General features: G+C 39.1%; 1 protein-coding gene across 8 annotated transcripts in view; it reads right to left on the minus strand.

The window, feature by feature from the left end:
* Positions 1-21,456, minus strand: part of sec16b (SEC16 homolog B, endoplasmic reticulum export factor) — a 41,094-nt gene that overhangs the window by 7,603 nt on the left and 12,035 nt on the right. For 6 of the 8 annotated variants that reach the window (XR_015493633.1, XR_015493634.1, XM_087257186.1 and 3 more), the window contains exons 10-22: positions 21,191-21,433; positions 18,983-19,080; positions 18,298-18,379; positions 11,547-11,664; positions 11,348-11,459; positions 11,156-11,261; positions 6,432-6,569; positions 6,194-6,307; positions 3,982-4,060; positions 3,465-3,809; positions 3,085-3,110; positions 2,830-2,922; positions 2,597-2,689 (exon numbers count right to left, since the gene is read on the minus strand). Coding sequence is in view for 6 of the 8 variants with exons in the window: in XM_087257186.1 (XP_087113312.1) it covers positions 2,597-2,689; positions 2,830-2,922; positions 3,085-3,110; positions 3,465-3,809; positions 3,982-4,060; positions 6,194-6,307; positions 6,432-6,569; positions 11,156-11,261; positions 11,348-11,459; positions 11,547-11,664; positions 18,298-18,379; positions 18,983-19,080; positions 21,191-21,433 (1,647 nt within the window). In the remaining 2 variants the exon portion in view is untranslated. Of the gene's footprint in view, positions 1-2,596; positions 2,690-2,829; positions 2,923-3,084; positions 3,111-3,464; positions 3,810-3,981; positions 4,061-6,193; positions 6,308-6,431; positions 6,570-11,155; positions 11,262-11,347; positions 11,460-11,546; positions 12,373-13,692; positions 17,362-18,297; positions 18,380-18,982; positions 19,081-21,190; positions 21,434-21,456 lie in introns of those variants that run through there. The other 2 variants (XM_087257188.1, XM_087257189.1) reach the window with 2 other exon arrangements.

A 21,456-nucleotide genomic window follows, 5' to 3' on the forward strand; every position in this document is an offset into this window, starting at 1 on the left:
GTGCTGCAGGAGTTAGGAGGTTTGCTAAAGGTGTAGCTGTCGTGCAGTGAGGGGTTTGCGTCTTTAATAAACTACAACAATTTGTGTTCATTGAACGATAAGAATGATTAATAAATCCATATAAAACAATTCCTTAAAAGTCAAGTCTTGCTTTCAGTTTCTGGCTTAGGCTCGCTTTGCACTCACACACAAGCATACCATGCCAAAGGCCAAGTGAACCGTGCCTGAGCCCGATTCAGAGCACTCACACATCTCAAACGATCCGGGAAACGGGCCTGGGCATGATTCGGATAGCATAGTGTGTTTAGGCCCCAACACACACACACACACACACATGCACACACATCTACATACGTCTCTTATGTATCTTACAAACATACATCCATCTAAATGTCATCACTAGGATCTTTCGTTAAGAGACCTGGCTTTTCTATCAGCGCTATAGAGTAATAATTTATTCATTCATTTGTTTTCCTTCATCTAGGTCTCTATTTCAGAGGTCGCCACAGTGAAATGACCTGCCTATTATTCCAGCATATAGTTTACACAACAGATGAACTTCAAGCCACAACCAAGTACTGGGAAACACCCATACACACTCATTCACACACATACAGTCTACAGCCAATTTAGTTTATCCAATTCACCTATAGCAGTGGTTCTCAAACTTTTTTCAAGAAGTACCACCTCAGGAAAAAAAAATGTCTCTCCACGTACCACCATAATGATAAAGCAGATGAATTAAGAAAATGTATTATTGTCACCCACTTTTAACATTATGAATAGTCTGAACATTACCACTGTGCTCATAGGCTCAAAATAAATAAATAATAAGTTAACATTTAAAATGAGCTGTTTAAGTTAATTACAAATGGTAGGCCACTGTTCCTAAAGTAAAAACTGCTGTAGTAATAACAAATAGTAGTCATCAAAATCGGGAAATGCTGCTTGGAGGTAATAAATATAGGCTATATGTCATCATATTTATATATAAACCATTTTTGATAAATTTTGAAATATGTGTTGCATGTAAACATGACATATTTGTATGTCTTTGAAATCTAAACATTAACTTACTGTGCGTTTTTTACAGTCAAAAAAGTGAGTGATTATGTGAATAAATACACTACCTGACCAATTCAAATGTAATGTATCCATTCGTATGTGCAGAATTTCTGTGATTCTCATCTTAAGTGGACGGCGGAGTTTGTAATAACCCCACAGACAGACTATCTTTAATTAGGCTATATTCTAGCTTCAAGCTTTAAGCATGGCAAAATTGCTTAAGACTATGTTCTGTGTCTCACGACATCTAAATCACATGCAGATAAATTAGCCTGAATCTGAGGTAACAAATTAATCGAAAGCTACGCTGCTTTACAAAACAAATAACTTTATATATCAAAAACACACATTATTTTACAACTACGAACACACATTTAAATTATTTTACCAATGATGCAGCGTGGGGAGATTCCTGAGTTTGCAGTAAGTGAAATGCCAACACAACAGCACTGGTCTGCAAAAGCGCTTCTCTAGCGTGTTTTTGCTCTGCAAGTGCAACGGCCGCATACCTTCTACTCTGGCTCTGCGCCAAAGTGGGTTGAATTTTAGCGTCTGATAACGCGATGAAATACAGTAAACATTCTAAGCATACCAATGTAATCACACGCTTTAGGGAACATGTGAATGATTTCACATGTATGTAATTATTCAAATCAAATGGTGGAAAGTGTATCAATTTCTTTTCTTTCATCATTCAGTATTCCTCCACGTACCATTAGAAAGAAGCCCACGTCCCACTAGTGGTACGTGTACCACAATTTGAGAACCACTGACCTATAGCACATCTTTGGACTGTGAGGGAAACCAGAACACCTGAAGGAAACCCACGCAAACACAGAGAGAACATGCAAACTCCACACAGAAATGCCAACTGACCCAGCCGGGACTCGCACCAGCAACCATGTCAGTAACTGCCTGACAGACATTTCTTGTTACGTAAAGGACCATCACCTTTAGCTTATTGCATTCTTCAAACTTCAGCTATAGGAGTATCAACCATAACTAGACACACAGGAACCTTATAGGAACCAGAGTTATTAGACCACATTGTTAGAAGTAAATGACACATTATTTTTAAATCCTACAGAGACTTAAAAGATCCTAACTTAACACCAGCAGCTGAGCCTTTGGCCATTTTCATTAAACAGCCAAAGATAGAGTTCCCGGTAGAATAGATAGTGTTGCTTAAAGTGACTTTCCTTAGAAAAAATAAATAAAATTTTCATTAACTCTTGGCCCATGAATACTACCTATTTTCTGATTTATTAATTCCAAAAACACATTGTGAATTGTTTTAGATTAACTGTTGATTATCATATCACTCACAAACTGTTTATGATTTGTTGATCTGATTGCTTCTGTTGTTCTCCTTATTTGAAAGTTGCATGAACGTGTCTACTAAATAGTTGATTGCTGTATAAAATAAGTGTAGAGATGTATTTTAAAAAGGTCATAATGAATGATGTTCCAAATGTAGAACATTAAAATCTAAACACCTCCCAAAAATCACGTCACAGGAAGTGTTATATACCTCTGTGGGAGAATCAGGGTCTGGGATGTCTTCTTTTGGTTCCTCTTTAGGCTTAGATTTGAACCAGCCACTGAACCATCCGGGCTTTGAGGCCTGTTCATGAAACAATATAATATAACATAATATAATATAATATAATATAACATAACATAACATAACATAACATAACATAACATAACATAACATAACATAACATAACATAACATAACATAACATAACATAACATAACATACCTTTGCAGATTGTGTTTTGGTCTTGTTGTCCTCGCTTGGAAATGTCCCTAACTGATTAACCTTTCCAACTGTGGCATCATTTTCACTAGCAATCTGTGAGAATAAGACATTTGACAATTACATACTAGCAATTGTAATTTAAATGAATTTCAGTTTAAATATATACTCATTTCAATTCTACATGCAAAAACAACTTCCGGGACTCTCAGGCTTAAACTAAAAAGGAACTGAAATAGATCTATTTGTTTTTCTCACCAGTGCCTCAGCAGAAAAGTCACCACCTTAAAAAATAAATACATGTCCTATTAGTGATATTACAACTAATAAACAGTTATAAAAAATAATAATAATGAAGGAAATTTGTTATAATGGTTATTACTACATCTTTAATGTAATAATGTCACAAGATCCTTCAGAAACCATTTTGATAGGATTTTTCAGTGTCGATTCTTATTTTTATCAAAGTTCACACATTGCAAACAAACAGCATTTAATTTGAATAAACGTTTAATGTCACACATACTATAGATTTAATCAAATTATTGAATCAGTCCTGCCTAATAGTTCATAAATAAACAAACAAATAAATGGTATTGTAGATTAAAATAAGAAATTTCATCGATAGTCAACTTAACCTGTATCAGTGTAGTTTCTTGGACTTGAACTGGACATAGCATTGTGCAAGTCATCATGGTAAGTGCTGCTATCATTAGCATAGCTTTGCTCCACTGAAACAGATGGAGGTCCAAACATTTCAGTAGGGGTGACTGGAGGTAGTGTCATGGGCTGCTGGCTCGGGTACAGTGGCACTGGGGCAATAGTTCTAGGAGCCTGTTCTTCAGAAGAGTATGAGTGGCTCATTAAAGAGTAAGTTCCCTCAAACTGAGCATCAGTATGTGGTATTGCAGAATAGGGTGGGTTTGAGGATTCAGTTTCAGTGCTAGGGTTGTTAATAGCCTCTGCCTGGCCTTCTGTAAAATCTACAGACAAGTCAAGAGAGAAAAGAAATGCATTTTACTGCATGCTGATGACAACTCAACAAATGAAGTTACAGGCAACACTGACAGACTTTGAACATTTTTAGTGACACGCACAGAAGGGGCTCCTAGGGAAGTAGCACAGCTCAAAAAAGATCTGGCATATGTTAGTAACCTGAATACTTGTTGCTGTCCTGAGTCCATGAAGTCTCCTCAGCTGGGGACTGGTACGTCTCACTGCAGTAGTTCTCTCCCTAGGCAAACAGACATGTTATTGATCATGAAACCTCATTATAACAGATCAAGGACGATACAAGGATATTTCCCCGAATAATGGAAATCATATTTGCAGTTATTTTGGCCAAGACTGTAATCACAGTTATTTAAAACAATTGTGAGTGAGCCTTATGACCAAAAACTTTTTAGAAAAGTTTATGTATGAAACCTTTTTTTTTCCTTAAATAACTGCGATTCCAGATATGCATTGTAGAGATCATGACATTTTACAATTCTCAACACCACAGCAGAAAGGGAAACATAAAAATAAACAAGGTAAACAGCAAGCAACCTAAAAGGGGCCCTATTATGCCAAAATTACTTTTATATGGGGTTTAAACACATTTGTCCATAGCAGTCTGTGAATATAAGCAGCTTCTAATGGTAAACATGTAATATATATATTTTTTTTCAGTCACACTTGATAAAAAATATCTGCATAAACCCTTTGACAGGAATTCTCGTTTTTGTATGCGTCATCAGAGGGGGAAAGCCCCATCCATTAGTGATGATTTCTCTTTTATTAGCAAAGGACGTTAGTTTTGTTTTTGAATTTGCCATTATGCTGACACATAGGCATTTGTAGCTCTGCACTCTTTTAAAAAGAGCACAATCTCATTTGATTTTAAATTGACAGTCACCAAAATGCCACATTAAAACCTGGTTTATACTGCTGCATCAAGTGATCAGCGTGACCCACTGCGCATGCAATGTGCATAGCTGTGGATTTTCTCTACAAAAACACTTCAGAAATGCTAGCTGGTAGTTGATGTTTAAGTTCCCCTGTGTCGAGTTTCTTTGCTGGTGTTTTATTTTTTCTGAATGCTGCTTTTATATACAAGTGGCTTAAACTTGCTTATTTTGAGGCTGGAATCAGTGGACGTGCAACAACTTTAATCATAAAGTAAACATAAAACATCCAGAGCTCCTTCACAGGACTCCACGCTTGTAACACTCGCTGCATCTGGCTCATGCGGCTCTCACCTCCGCCCAAACTTATCAGCGCTACCGAGCCAACCAATCACAGAGCTTGCGCTACGTGTTGTTGCGATGTGCAGTTACATTTTTTGAGAGGTGTGTATTAGCATAGCATACGCGTGCGCTTGACACAGAAGTATAAATCAGCCTTTAGGATCAAAGCATAAAAGGGGCAGTTTCAAACAATTATAAAACATTTATAGTAAGTTACGAAACAACAGCTCAAGCTATCTTTCACACCTTTAAAAATGCAAATAATTCTAATACAATTCAATAATTCAAGCACAAAAATGTAATGTTCCATATTTTTACAAATTTCCATGTAAAATTTGCGAAGGAACAATTACAGTCTGCTAAAAAGGGGATGTGATATGATGCAATAATTATTTTATCTCGATAACTGTTATTTCCTAATCATTCAAACTCAAAATTTAAATGTAATATTCAGTAATAGCAAAAAAAATAATAAAATCAACTTTATCTGGGTCATAAGTTATTAGACTAACCTGTTTCTCGTTTGAAATTGACATCTTTGTGAAAGCTTTGCATTAAGTAAGCTAAGAAAATGCTTCAACCCAAAGCAATATGTTTTATTCAGATCTTTAGAAAGTTGCTCTGTAATAATCTGGAAAGTGTGCACACAGTTAGCCATTGCAAAATAAACCCCTTCAGGCTGATACAAGATCCCTCTGCATGGGATTCTGATCACCTAGTGGGATTTATACTGTAACCATTAGAATATATGTCATAATAACTGTATTGATAGAAACAAATAAAAGTAAAAGATAAACAACTTTAACATAAAAAATGTTTTGTAAAAATATATATGTACAAAGTTATAAACATACACATATTCATGCTCTCTTTAACTCCAGTAACAAGTGGTCACTAGAGACACGTTAAACTGAGGTGTAAATCTGTCTTTGCTGATCACTTCTGACCGTTTCACCCGACACCCAAGATCTAAACAGGACCTTATGATGATTGAGCACTTTGGGGTATGCAAAAGTAAATTGATAGTGTGGACTGTACATAGAGTTACATATGGATGGCATTCATTCTTCCTATAAACAGTCCTGCTAATCTTAAATTGGACTAACAGCTAACATATATATGCTGCGCAAACTTATTACCAGCAGGGTCTGGTGTTTGCAGCGGATCTGCACCAACCAATCGGGGTCCAGGAAAAGCTGACCGTCACACGTGTCATTGAGCTGTGCTTCGGAGAACTTCAGTCTATCCACCAACTGTTGTAGCAAACAAAACAGACAGACTGAACATGCTGGAAGTGGCATTACATGAGCAATGCATGCACAAACAGAACAAAACTGCAGGATCAGTGTCAGTGTAGCATGCACAGAGGGGCGTTACTTTTATAAGCTCTCCCAATAGCACCACATGGGGTTGGTCTATTCTAAGCAGAGCTTTCCCCACCACTTCACAGTAGTGGAAGGCCTGAGAAACGAGCCCACAGTCCAGCAGCCGGCATGCATACAGGAATTTATACACCTACATGGAAAACAACAGATGAATAAATATGCAATAGATAACAGACATAAGTACAGACTCAACAACATACAGTGCTCAGCATAATTGAGTACACCCTATTTTGAAAATTTTTACTAATTTCTCGGTGGATATAGGTAATATATTTTGGTGCATTTAAACAAAACAGCATTATTAAATATTTAGTAAAACAATATTGTCATAAAAAATATTTAGAAATTAAAGCAAAATAAAAAAAAAAGTTACAACCTACAAAATTTCTACTTAATTTAAATTTTTTTTTGCTTTTGATTTTTTCTCATTTTTAAATGTGGATGTAATATTTTTTTACAACATATGCATTGGGGTGTACTAGTTTTTAGACCATTATCGCAAGTTATTTTGTTAGATAAGCTCCAGATTTGGCTTCAGTACTGACTAATCTAATGTATATGGGCAGACATAATATTGTATAGCTTTCTATTAAAAATATCAATTTTAAAAGATAGATTTGTGGGGGGTGTACTTTTATATGCTGAGCACTGTAACAATGTGGAACAGTTATAGAAAATTATAAACAATGTTTGAAAATCAAGAAGCTTGCATGCCATTGGAAAGTATTGTCCATCATTTGGAGTCTGCATCATATTCAATTCCCAAAATTGATTTTATATACATGGATGTTATATTTATAAGAATTTTCAATGTTTCTGAACATTCATACAGCATAACAGATCACTCCAGGTGTGTTAAACATCTATAAAAAAAAAAAAAAATAGTGCACCAAATGCTATTATATTAAGTGATTCAAAATATCTTGTTGAACATATTATCTAGACCAGGGGTGCCCAGACTCATTTGTAGGGCCAAAAACCAATTAGCAATGAGAGCCATGGACCAAGGGTAAAGATACAAAACTATATTACATTATAGTTGCTGTAGCTAATTTATTTCAGAATATTTAAAAATAAATAGAAAATATTACTTTAAATCGGATAAACTAATGCAGTATATATATATATATATATATATATATATATATATATATATATATATATATATATATATATATATATATATATATATTTTTTTTTTTTTTTTTTTTTTACAAAGAAAACTGTACTTTTAATGTTTTCTTATAACAACAAAAATAAAATAAAAATTTTTTTAATAGCACAGTGGAGTTCAATGCTGAATACACTAGTCAAGCAGAATCAGCTTTTGTCTCCATTTGCTCAATGACATCTCTGCATTGTGCTCTATCTATCGGTAGACAGTATGTGCATTTAAAAAGCTCAAATTCATTTAATTGAAACATTTAATTTGTTTTTTTAATTCTGAGCCATGGGCCCTGGTTTGGGCATATCTGATCTAGACCATTGCAAGCGAGATTATATATTTTAGAAAAAATAGTGTTTAAAAATGAATAATGCATATGCTTTTTATTGGTATATTGAGGTCAATATAAAAACCAGGAGTATCCTTGTTCTGTATAGCAGGAATGCAATCCAAACATGTGATTTAACACACAATCCTTTCTTAAGCCCTGATGGAATAATAAAGTGACCTTTATATGTGTATCTGAAAAAAAGAAAATCTACCGTTTCATGATTAATGTCAATTTAGACACACAACTCACATACTATAACCTACTGTTATTTTTATGCCTACTGTCTATGGCAATTGCATATTTACACCAAAGAGACAATGTGACACCATCCTGATATGCAACACCCATTTTTCATTAGTAAATCTGTTCTTTTCCACTAATTAAGAAAATACTGCATTTAGATTGTTGTTGTTGTTGTTTAATTATTTTAATTCTTGAATGGAAAAAAAAATCCATGAATATACTCATAATCCATTCCCAGAATCAGAATTCATTATTCTGATTACTTTTCAAAAACAAATTAACTGTATGGTCAAAACCTTTGAGAACATTATGGAATAAAAGCTATCCTTAATTATTATTTTGGCATATTTACACTAAAACATTTTTAAACATTTACACTAAAACATCTTTATACATTCTTATGTGTGACCAACAGTGGTGTAAAGTAACTAATTACAAATACTTAGGTTACTGAGTCTGGTTCCACTCTAGGTTTTTTTCTTTACTTTCGCCAATTCGTTTTTTTCTCGCCTCTGTCGCCATTAGCTTGCATGGTTTGGGAATGGTAGAGCTACGCATCGATGGATTTGCTCTTCAGTTTTTGGACTCTCAGTAGTGATTATTAAACCACACTGAAGCTAAACTGAACTGAAATTAAACACTAAAAACTAAACTACACTGTTCCAATGTACTATGATATTTTATGTGAAGCTGCTTTGACACAATCTACATTGTAAAAGCGCTATACAAATACAGGTGAATTGAGCTGAGATGCCGTAATTGAGTAGTTTTTCTCCGAATTGTTCTTTACTAAGTAGTTTTAAGAATGTGTACTTTTACTCTCATTCGAGTGCATTTTAGTGCTGTATCTGTATTTTTACTCCACTACTTTCCTTCAACCTGCAGTCAAAACTTAACTTATTGTTATTTTTTTTTTATTATTATTTTTTTTATGGGGATTAGAAAAATCAGTCCTGTGATTCCTGTCCAATCAAATTGCACATAGAAGAGCTGCGTCCCAAATGGCACACTATACACTATGCACTCATGCACTATGTACTTATGCACTTACACACTCAACTCAACAAGATAGTATATGTATGTAGTGTCATCCCAAATGGCACACTAATGTTTTTGTACTAAGTGGAAACTCAAACTGTTTAACTGATGACGTTTGACGGTTGCCAAATCAGTGAAATAAACGACCAAATTATCAAATAACACCTGCCGTGAGTATAACCGCATTCTCAATCGGGAGGCGCTATAATCACTCTCGTAGGAGAATTTTGCATTCACCATCCAAAATAAATAAAGTTATCCAACATGTGCGCCCGATAGCTGTGCCCCTTCCGCTATGTGAGTAAACCTGCGGTCGTTGAGTGCATGAAGTGTCCATCATTATACACTACACTTTACTGGTGAATGAGTGCATCATCCGGGTAATTAAAGTGCACTTATTATTTTTAGAGTTTTCAGTGTAAACACTACTTACACTATTTATACTACAAAATGGCGTAGAATAGTGCATAAGTATGTGATTTGGGATGCAGCTAAGGTAATTTGCCTCACAATGAACTACCTCAAGACATGGGCGATTTATAATTGCAGCAAACTGTTTGAAAGAATTAAAAGCGATGTCCGAAATCTTTACAAGCATTGACCCAGAGACTGTTTAGATGCATGTCACTGACAAGAAGATGACGGATGTTAACTGGATGATGACCAGAATGACCTTAAACACCCAGCAGGTACAAGACGTCAACATGTCATCAGATTGATGTTGTAACCTAACTTTATGGGTACGTTGCACTATGTTTAGAAATGAAAATCAGGTTTACATTAGAACCCAATGTCAGGCTAGTCTCAATGTCCAACGTCCAACCTAAAACCAATCAAATATCAACATCTAATGATGTTACAGATTGACGTTGTTCGGACGTTACCACTATGACGTCTATTAAATGTTGGATTTTGGTCGGCGTCAGTAGTGTAGTGGTTAGTGTGTCGACACATGCACTCTGGTGCTCGCAGCGACCCGGATTCGATTCTGACTCGCGGTCCTATGCCGATCCTTCCCCTCTCTCTGCTCCCCATGCTTTCCTGTCAATTCTCTCAACTGTCCTATCAAAAATAAAGGTGAAAACCCGAAAAATGTTGGATTTTGGAGGAATGAATGTCAGTATTTGATGTTAATATGACGCTGGTTTAAGATGTTGGCTCGATGTTGGATTGTGGTCACTTTCCAACACAACCTAAAATTTACAAAATATCAACACCATTTGACCTCGTTATTGGACATCAAAATAACGCTGTCCTTAGACACTGGCTAATATTTATATAACAGATATTTTTACTCTACTTGCACTACATTTTAGGCAAGTTATGGTACTTTTACTTGAGTATGATTTTTCAGAACTCTTTTAACCACCAGTGACCAACTGAAATGTAAAAGCTGTGTAAAACATTTCTCAGAAAAGAGCGGGAATCAGTAGACATGCATGAACATTTATTTATTATTATTATTATTATTATTATTATTATTATTATTATATTTTTGGCAGTATTTTTCATGCTAAAAGTAAAGTATGATGTGTATGACTACCACATAATTAAGAAACAACTTAAAGGATTGGTTAGCACTGCGATCAGTGAGTCTTTTAATATGCATCAGATCATTTTTGTTCTCCGTATGTGTGACATTTTTTGTTTTCTTTAATCTTTTTTGTCCTTAACAGTCATGAATAAAAAAATACTAATAATAATTAAAAAATAAAATAATTTTTTTGTACATTTGGAATTGTTGTCTTTTGTAGTTTTTATATTAATTATTTATGTAAAATAAAAAGTAAATGGAATAAAATACAAAATAATAAAAATGGTGACATCATTTGTAGTTATTAGTTATTATTTATTTATTTATTTTTTATTTATTTATTATTCATTTATTTCGTTTTTTTAACACATATAAATGACTCTTTTCAGATTCCTGAAATGTTACCTGAAAAGCAGGAATGACGAACTCAGCATTTCCAAGCCGCTGGCAGTACTCAAACAGTTCAGTACAGCGAATGGCAGAGTTGTGACAGAACTTGGAAAACATTACACTGCAATCAAAGGATTAAAAGGGAAAGCAATCTGAGTTTGGGAACTTAGCCATTCAGACATTGCAGCCTTCACACTGTACCCTCACCTTTGCTTACTACCCAAAAGAACCAGACGTTCTGATCTATTTCTGTACCAGCCAAAAGGACATTGAGCCGTGAGGTAGCAAATGTGTGAAGCAAACAGCATATCCCTGGAGGCTGAGATGAAAACATTAGAGTAAAAAACTCTTCATTAATTATTTAATTTAAGATATAAATGTGACATAACACTGGATTGGACATCACCTAGTGTATCGCCCATGGCGATGATGGACCTGTGATGTATGACAGGGTCTGTTGTCTCATTGGACAGCATAACAGCCAGGTGTGGTCGCCAGTCTCCCCACTTCTCACTACTCCAGGACTGCAAAGAAATACAGAAATATTTAGGTCAAAAAAGATGATAAAAGAAATATTTGGAAATCAAATATGACAGAAGCTCTGGATTACACTTCACACTGTTATCACAGTGTAAAAACCTCCAGGTTACGTACGTAACCCACATTCCCTGAATAGGGAACTGAGACGTGTGTCTGTATAAACAGACTTTGGGAGTGCTTTAGATGACCAATCACTTCTGAAGATATGAAAACGGGCCAGTGAAATGGCAATTGAATTGGCGGAGTCTAGCTCCACAGCTGAAACTGATGAGCCAATTAGGGCTATATCAGTCGGCTCTGTGAGTTAGCTCGTCAGAATTTTGCCTGCTGAAGAGCCGATCGCTCAGCTCCCAGCTGGAGACTCAGGTGTTGTGGCTGTGGAGACACACGTCTCCGTTCCCTATTCGGGGAACGTGGGTAACGTACTTAACCAGGACGTTCTTCTTCATAAGGGAACTCCTACGTGTGTCTGTATAAACAGACTTTGGGAGACTGTATGGAAAGCGCCACAGCAACCAAAGCCCGTTGCGCTCCTGATGTGTAGTTTGCCAAGCCAAAGCGTGAGCGCACTGACATTACCAAGAGCGCAACCTTCCAACGTCCCCTAGGCCCAACATATTACCATTACATGAAAATAAATGTTTAAAGTTTAATCGGGGGTCGTAAGTTTGCTTTTACCTAGCTAATATAGACTATGGATTTTTTGAAATACGACAGTACGTTGGGAAAGCGTCAGTCCCCGCAATAACCGGGAGGAAACTGGCTCCACTTGAAGATTACAGAACCTCGCGAATGTGTTAGGTGTCGCCCAACCCGCAGCTCTGCAGATATCTGTGAGAGAGACGCCGCATGATAACGCCCATGAGGAAGTGACACCTCTTGTAGAGTGCTCTCTCACGTTAGGAGGGCTCGCCAGCTGGCCCTGGCATAGATAAGCGAGGGCGATGGCATCAACTAACCAGTGGGCCAACCTCTGTTTTAATACCGCACTTCCCTTCTGCCGACCACCGTAACAGATAAAAAGCTGTTCACGTGATCTTACATTTTGCGTTTGTTCCATGTAGGCGCAAGGCGCGAACGGGACAAAGCAGTGAGTGGGTTGAGCCTGCCTCCTCCGAAGGCACCGCTTGCAGGTTCACCACCTGATCTCTAAATGGGGTGGTAGGAACCTTGGGCACATAGCCAGGTCGGGGTCTCAGGAGAACGTTAGAGTAACCGGGCCTGAATTCAAGGCACGATTCGCTGACCGAAATGCCTCCAGATCCCCAACTCTCTTGAATGACGCCAATGCTATCAGCAGAGCTGTCTTTAGAGGGCCATGAAACCCCCTCGTTTCAGCAGGGTGTTTTCACACCTCTACTTAGTTCGATACGAACAAACTGAATAAACAAAGAGCACTGGTCGCTCACTTACCAAATCTGTAGAGACAGGACAATCACCAGCAACTAGAGCAGCGTCTTTATGAAGAGAAGACTACAAGCGAATCCGGATTTCAGCGTTTGCAGATGAGAACAGCTCTCAGGTAAACAATGTTCCTCCTTAGACACTTAAGTTATTGTTGTCGAGCGTCGCGTACACTGTTAATCCACACGTGATCCAGATGAGCTCTCACAGAGAGAAAATGAAAACGAAACTTAATGGCAGCAAACTATAAAAGCAACACTTCACGCTTGTTTTGCCAACACAACGTGGCGTCTCTGTGGTGTAAACACGGTAACACTAATGAATATTAATGAAGTTGCACAATAGAGCGCGCTGATTGGTTTGAACCAAGCCTTACTCATGCATTAATGCAACACACTGTAAGACGTAATAAGACTCACTCTGGCACAGACGCCCAGTCTGCACGCTGGAATACACGCAATTATGTCATGACCGTGACGCAGCTTCAAAAATTAGTTTCAAACAGGAAGTACGAATTTGCTTGAAATAACGCAAAAACAACCAATTTACACTTTTTAGTGAAATATAGGTGTCCTAATAGGGTTTTTAGCAGTGTGGGACACATATACGACTGTCAACAGCTCAAAAAATGTGTTTTGGTGTTTCGTGACCCTTTAATGACAGAATTTTGAGAGATACTGACTCGAGTGGCTCGAACGGATCTCTCTGCAGACCCGCTAGGACTAGAGAGAGATCCCAAGAGGGCATGGGGGGGGGGGGGCAGATTTAACCGCTGCGTGCCTCTGAGGAATCGGATGATTAGATCATGCTTCCCGAGCATGTTGCCATCTACCGAATCATGGTGAGCGGAGATCGCAGCCACGTAAACCTTCAGTGTGGAGGGTGACAGCCTACGCTCCAGCTTATCCTGAAGGAAGGATAACACAATGCTAATCTGGCAAGTTCGGGGGAAGCACACCACTCAGAAAATAGACTCCACTTCAGGGCGTAGGCATGGCTCGTAGAGGGTGCTCTAGCCTGAGTGATAGTGTTAAGTACCGCGGACGGTAAGTCACCAAAGTCTTCCGCACGCATTCTATGGACCACACGTGGAGGTTCCAGAGATCTGGGCGTGGGTGCCAGATGGTGCCCCGTCCCTGAGAGAGGAGGTCCTCCCTTAGGGAAATGTGCCTAGGAGGGGCCACCACGAGGAGTGTGAGCTCTGAAACCCAGGTCCGTTTGGGCCAGAGGGGCGCAACAAACAAGAACTGCTCCTCGTCCTCCCTGTCTTTGCACAAAGTTTATGTGATTAGGCTCACTGGAGGAAACGCATATTTGCGCATGCCCGATGGCCAGCTGTGAGCCAGTGCATCCGTGCCGAGGGGGGCCTTAGTCAGGAAATAAAACAGCTGGCAATGTGCGTTCTCGGTGGAAGCAAACAGATCGGTCTGGGCTTCTCCGAAGCGCGCCCATATCAGCTGGACCAAATAGGGGTGGAGTCTCCACTCTCCTTGAGACACTAGCTGCCGTGAGAGCACATGGGCTGCACAGTTAAGCTCGCCCGGAATGTGGATGGCATGCAGCGATTTCAGCAGTGTGTGACTCCAAAGGAGTAGACGGCGAGCGAGCTGAGACATGCGGCGAGAGCGTATACCCCCCATACAGTTGATATAAACCACCGTCGCCATGTTGTCCGTCCTGACCAGCATGTGTTTCTGCTCCAGCACCGGTAAAAAGCGGTGGAGAGCCAGATACACTGCCAACAGCTCCAGGCAGTTGAAATGCCAATGCAGGCGGGGTCTGGACCACGAACCCGCAGATGCATGCTCGTTGTACACGGCCCCCCAGCCCATGCTGGAGGCATCTGTTGTTATGACAACATGCCTGGATACTTGCCCTAGGGGCACTCTGGCTCGTAGAAAAGCCAGATCCATCCAGGGGCTGAGGGTGCGGAGACACAGTGGAGTGATGCGCACCCTGTGGGTACCCGCACGCCATGCCCGCCTGGGGACTCGATCACAAAGCCAACACAGAAGTGGTCTCATATGAAGCAAACCGAGCGGCGTGATCGCGGCTGCCATATGCCCCAGGAGCCTCTGAAAACATTTTAGTGGGACCACTATCTTCCTGTGAAGCTCGTTTACACAGGAAAGCATCAGCCTGGCGCGCTCCTCGGAGAGGCACGCAACCATATCGACCAAATCCAGCTCCAGCCCGAGATAAGAGATCCTCTGCACAGGGCAAAGTTTGCTCTTCTCTCGGTTGACCTGAAACCCCAACTGGTCGAGGTGCCGAAGCACTTTGTGCATAAACAGCTGATCGCGAAACAAGGCTAGAATGAGCCAGTCGTCAAGATAGTTGACTATGCAGATGCCCGCAAGGCACAGAGGCGCTAGGGCACTCATCGCGAGCTCGTTGAAAACCTGCGGAGACAGAGAGAGCCTGAAGGGGAGGATTTTGTATTGCCATGCTTGTCCTTCGAATGCAAACCGGAGAAAAGGGCGGTAAATATGTGTCCTTCAGGGCTATGGCTGCAAACCAATCCTGTGGACGGACGCTCCAAATCAAGCGTTTCTGCGTGAGCATTCTTAAAGGCACTTTGTATAAATGACAGTTCAGTCTGTACAGATTTAGGATTGGGCTTAACCCCCCGCTCTTTTAGGGCACGATGAAATACGGGCTATAAAACTCGGACCTCATCTCGGCTGGAGGGACCTGCTCAATTGCTTCCTTCTCCAGGAGGACAGCAATCTCCTCTCGCAAGACAGGGGCGCTCTCGAGGATAACCCTCATGAAAAGGACACCCGTGAACTTGGGAGGGCAGTAGCGAACTGAATCGCATAGCCGAGTCTGACCGTCCGTATGAGCTACCGCCACGCACTGAGAGGCTCTAACCAAGCCAGCAGAGTGCGCGCTGTTGGCAATATTGGAGCGATCGCTGACGTGCCAGCGGAGGGGCAGCTCGGGATGGGAGTGCTCATTCCGGGAAGCAGTGCGTTCCGAGGAAGAGCTGAAAATAAGAGAATTTCTCTTACCTTCCTCCATGGATCCCGCGGTGAGGTCAGAGTGAGAGAAAGGAGTCTGGTCTGCTGCACTCTGAGGGCCTGAGGCGAGGGGTCGCGGCGCTGCGAGCTGGAAGGCGGAGCGTCCCAGACTGGCAGTGCTCGGGTTTGCGCATTAAGAGAAAGAGGAAACTGCTCTTTTGGAAATTTGGTTGCCGCTGACCCGGAGGCCGGCAGCGATGAGTTTAGAGTCGTTGTGGACTGATTTAATAATCCTCGGCCCCCCACCGAGGAAAGAGCAGGTCCCCTCTTCTCCGAATGGCCCGTCCCAGGAACGCTTCGGGGTCCGTTTACTGTACTTAATGGAGCCCTGGGGTGGTGGCATCGCAATCCCACGGGAGGCTCGGCATTGCCGGCGTGGCCGGTAGAGCGGGCAGCGGAAGCGGAGCAGATGTTCAAGCCACGGATGGATGCCCTCAGCGAGGAGCTGCCACAGCGGAAGGGGCAGCGGGAGGAGCAGTTTTCCGAGCTCGCTGATAGATGACTTCACCCATCACCTTGGACTGCTCTTTCACCATGGAGAATTCCTGGGTAAACTCCCAAACGGTGTCGCCGAACAGGCCGGTCTGGGATATGAGAGCATTAAGAAAGCGAGCTTTGTCAACGTCACTCATATCAGCCAAGCTCAGCCAAAGGTGGCGTTTCTGGACCACTCATATGGCCATCGTCTTCCCCAGGGCATGAGCAGCCGATTTGGTGGTCATGAGAGCATAATTGGTTGCTGTGCAGAGCTCATGCAGCAAGCCCGGGGGAGAACCTCCCTTCAGCATCTCGGCCAGTTTCTCAGCTTGGTAGCGTTGATAGGTGACTGTAGCGTGCAGAGTGGAGGGGGTCTGACCTGCAGCAGTGTAAGCTCTGGCCATGAGAGACTCAGATAACCTGCACGCCTTGGAAGGGAGTTTGGGCGAATCTCCACGAGTGGAGCGGCTAGCACGCTCCACCTGGGGAATCGCCTTATATCCCCTGGCCGCTGCATCATAGAGGGAGGTGAGAGCGGGAGCGCACGAGGACCGGGCAGAAAAAGGAGCCCTACATGCCTGCGTAAGCTCTCCGTGTACCTCCAGGAAGAAGGGGACGGGGTGGTCTAGAAGGCTTCGTATTTTTCTTCTCCCCCAGATAGCACCCATCTAAGCAGTCCGTCCGCGGTTCTGGGGGACAAGCCATCTCCAGCCCCACGGCCAAAGCAGCCCGGGATAACATGGCTAACATGTCTGATTCCAGATCCATAACCATACTGACAACCCCCGGAGGGTGGCAGGGAGTCCGGATCTTCCTCAAGCATGTCAACCCGCCCTCCGATGGACATCACGTTTGATCCTCAAACAAATATTAATATTAGTCGAAGACAACACAGGTAAACACATCATGCAGTTTATAAATAAAAGTTTTTACTATTAAGGGAGGAAAATCCAAAACTATATAACCCTGTGTGAAAAGAAAAACAAAATGAAGACTTTGGAGTTGTGGAATTGTGTCATTTTTATTGTTGATTATAAGTTGGCACCATTAACCCTTTAGATAGGCCTGTGCAAAAAAGTTTCTGGCTATTATATGGAGTTCTATGTAGTAAAATTGATAGATTATTATAAATTAGATTATAAAGTGTGTGTGTGTGTGCATAAATACACTTACTATGTTTACTATGTTCTGAGAGTTGAGCTGCTTATTTCGAATGCACAAACCTTTGTTAAAGCTTGCATCTAGTCAAAGGTATTATTGTCAACTAAAATGAAAATAAATATATTTATCCTATAAGTTTTAATCTTCATGCAGAGTTTGCATGTTCTCCCCATGTTTGTGTGGGTTTCCTCCGGGTGCTCCAGTTTTCCCCACAAGTACAAAGACATGCGGTACAGGTGAATTGGGTAAGCTAAATTGTCTATAGTGTATGTGTGTGAATGAGTGTGTATGGATTTATCCCAGTGATGGGTTGCAGCTAAAAGGATTGCCACTGCGTAGAACATATGCTGGATAAGTTGGTGGTTCATTCCGCTGTGGCGACCCCAGATTAATAAAGGACTAAACTAAAAGAAATGAAGAAATGAATGAAGTTAGTGGTTCATTCGCTGTGGCAACCCTAGATTAACAAAGGGACTAAGCCGAAAATAAAATAAAATAAAATAAACAGGTCAGAAGATAATTAGAAAGTGAGCAGGAGATGTTGTGTATTACCATGGATACAGCTGGAATCCGTCCAGAGAGCAGCTGGAATAGAGTTTGCAGAGGGTCACTGGGAGTCAGACTGCCTGTAAATCTGTCAAAACATAAACATTCAATATGTCATGACCTGGATCTATATTTAGCTTGGCCTAACAGTATACACGCATAGCACACATACAAGATTTACATGTAAACAGCTCTATCAGTGAGTAAATTCATAACACACAAACAAACCTATTACCTTATCAACTCAAAACCAAGCCTAATAAAAAAAGCCTAACAAGTCACTTCCATTAACCGAATGGATGCAATACCCAGTAATCCTCTCCAGGCATTTACCAATTTCTATTTCATGAATGAAAATGATATCAGGAGCAGAACTCACAACTGTCAGGATGTATAAATATAATCTCAAAATATCCGTGGCTCCACAACTGTCTTCACTCACTGTATATTTGATCGGACCTCATACCAGGGTGTTTACAGAGTGTAAAATTTGTTACTGCGATAAAAATACCTGCATAAACAATCAAAGCAAAATGGCTTTTATAGACACATACTGTACATGTTGTTATATGACATGAGCAGAAGATTCAGATGAAACATAACTGACACGGCAGTTATTATAGTGTTTACTGTGGAAATTCATGGGTCTCTAGCAAGAGCTGTATAATATCTGTTTTACAGCGCTACTGACCTGCTCAACACTGTGTTGTAAGACCTGCTGTCCATTTTGCTGGCCAAAAATAAGGCATGACCCCACAGACCACTCTGCATGGCCGACTCCAGCGCCTCCTGCAGAAAGGGAAGCATTGGGTGAATAGACGAGACATTTAAAGTTAAGTGACAAGCTTTTTGTTCAATGTTATTCTCTATATAATATAATATAATATAATATAATATAATATAATATAATATAATATAATATAATATAATATAATATAATATAATATAATATAATATAACGCAATATAATATAACGCAATATAATATAATATAATATAATATAATATAATATAATATAATATAATATAATATAATATAATATAATATAATACAATATAATATAATATAATATAATATAACGCAATATAATATAACGCAATATAATATAATATAATATAACATAATATAATATAATATAATATAATATAATATAATATAATATAATATAATATAATATAATATAATATAATATAATATAATGTAATATAAGGTGATTGTATGCTGGATAAGTTGGTGGTTCATCCCGCTGTGGCGACCTCTGATTAATAAAATCGAACAGAAAATTAATGAATAAATGAATAATATAATAAGCAGAAATCTATTGTCAAAACCCGAGATTATATTTTAGTAAGAGAATACATGTCAAGATAATAGAAAATAAGATCATTTCACAGAAAAAGAAGACAATAAACAATTAAAGAAAGAAAGAAAATTATGTATTATAATTATATTATATATTACATTTAATAAATTAAAATATTATAAGTATATATTGTATAATTTTTTCTATAATATACAAGCAATTCCAGCGTTATGGATGTGACATTTTCAGTAAAAACATAAAACATAAATACAAAGAGAAAGTATATGTCAACAATTTATTGAAACATCTGTCTTTATTTTTCAAAAGAACTAATTACAGAGTTATGTGATCAGAAAAATATCAACCTGCAAACCTTTTTTTTTTTTTCTGACATACTTTAACATTCTTTATTGAAATTCTGTGAATTAAACTACACAACCCAATAAGAAATAATGCTGATCAAAAAGATAAGAGTTGGTTCACTATTAAAGAAAAAAAACAGTCATTTTATTTTTTTTGCAATTATGAGGAAAAAGCTCCGTTATGGATGTGACAGATGTAAGTTTTTAAGGCATGGTTGACAATTGCATGGAATTGCTCTCACCTATTATATATTATAAATATTTACAGTTATAATAAGTATATTTTCAGTATATTTCAGAATTATTAGCCCCTCTAAATTAATAGCTCCCTGTTTTTTTCCCAATTTTGAAGTTTTTTAACACATTTCTAATCATAATAGTTTTAATAACTTATTTCTAATAACTGATTTTTTATCTTTGCCATGATGACAATAAATAATATTTGAATAGATATTTTTCAAGACACTTCAATACAGCTTAAAGGGACATTTAAAGGCTTAACTAGGTTAATTAGATTAACTATGCAGGTTAGGGTAATTAGGCAAGTTATTGTATAATGACAGCTTGTTCTGTAGACTATCGAAAAAATATATAGCTTAAAGGGGCTAATATTTTTTACCTTAAAATGGTTTTTAAAAAATGCTTTTATTGTTTTCTCCAGAAGAAAAAAATATCAGACATACTGTGAAAATTTCCTTGCTCTGTTAAACATAATTTGGGAAATATTTAAACCAACTAATAGTTTTCTTGTCGGCTTAGTCCCTTTATTAATCTGGGGTTGCCACAGCGGAGTAAACCGCCAACTTATCCAGCAAGTTACGCAGCGGATGCCCTTCCAGCCGCAACTCATCTCTGGGAAACATCCACACACACACATGCACACACACACTGATACACTACGGACGATTTAGCCAACCCAGTTCACCTGTACCGCATGCCTTTGGACTGTGGGGGAAACCGGAGCACCCGGAGGATACAAACGCGAACGCGGGGGAACATGTAAACTCCACACAGAAACGCCAACTGAGCCGAGGTTTGAACCAGCGACCCAGCAACCTTCTTGCTGTGAGGCGACAGCACTACCTACTGCGCCACTGCCTCGCCCCTTATATTATATTCTATAATATTATATTATATTCTATAATATTATATTATATTATATTATATTATATTATATTATATTATATTATATTATATTATATTATATTATATTATTTAATTCCAAAACATTAACCTTTTTCCTCCCAGACAGCAATAGTTTGGTGTATTTTTGAAGGTTTTGCTCTTCAGCCTCTTTGTCAGTTGGTGGAAATCCAGTAAGGAGGTCAGAAAAGTTGAGGGTCTCTTTTTCTACTGTAGGTGTTTCACTCAGATCAATGAGACTTTTTCCATTTGCAGGTTCAGCAGTGTTCCCCCACACCCCCAGAGAACTGGACTCCCTCATTAGCAGTTCTGCAACATCTGAACCCAGAATTCTCTATACAAATATCAACACATACT

Source organism: Danio rerio, chromosome 6 (genome assembly GCF_052040795.2).
Source record: "Danio rerio strain M-AB ecotype USA chromosome 6, GRCz13ab, whole genome shotgun sequence".
Classification (NCBI taxonomy): domain Eukaryota; kingdom Metazoa; phylum Chordata; class Actinopteri; order Cypriniformes; family Danionidae; genus Danio; species Danio rerio.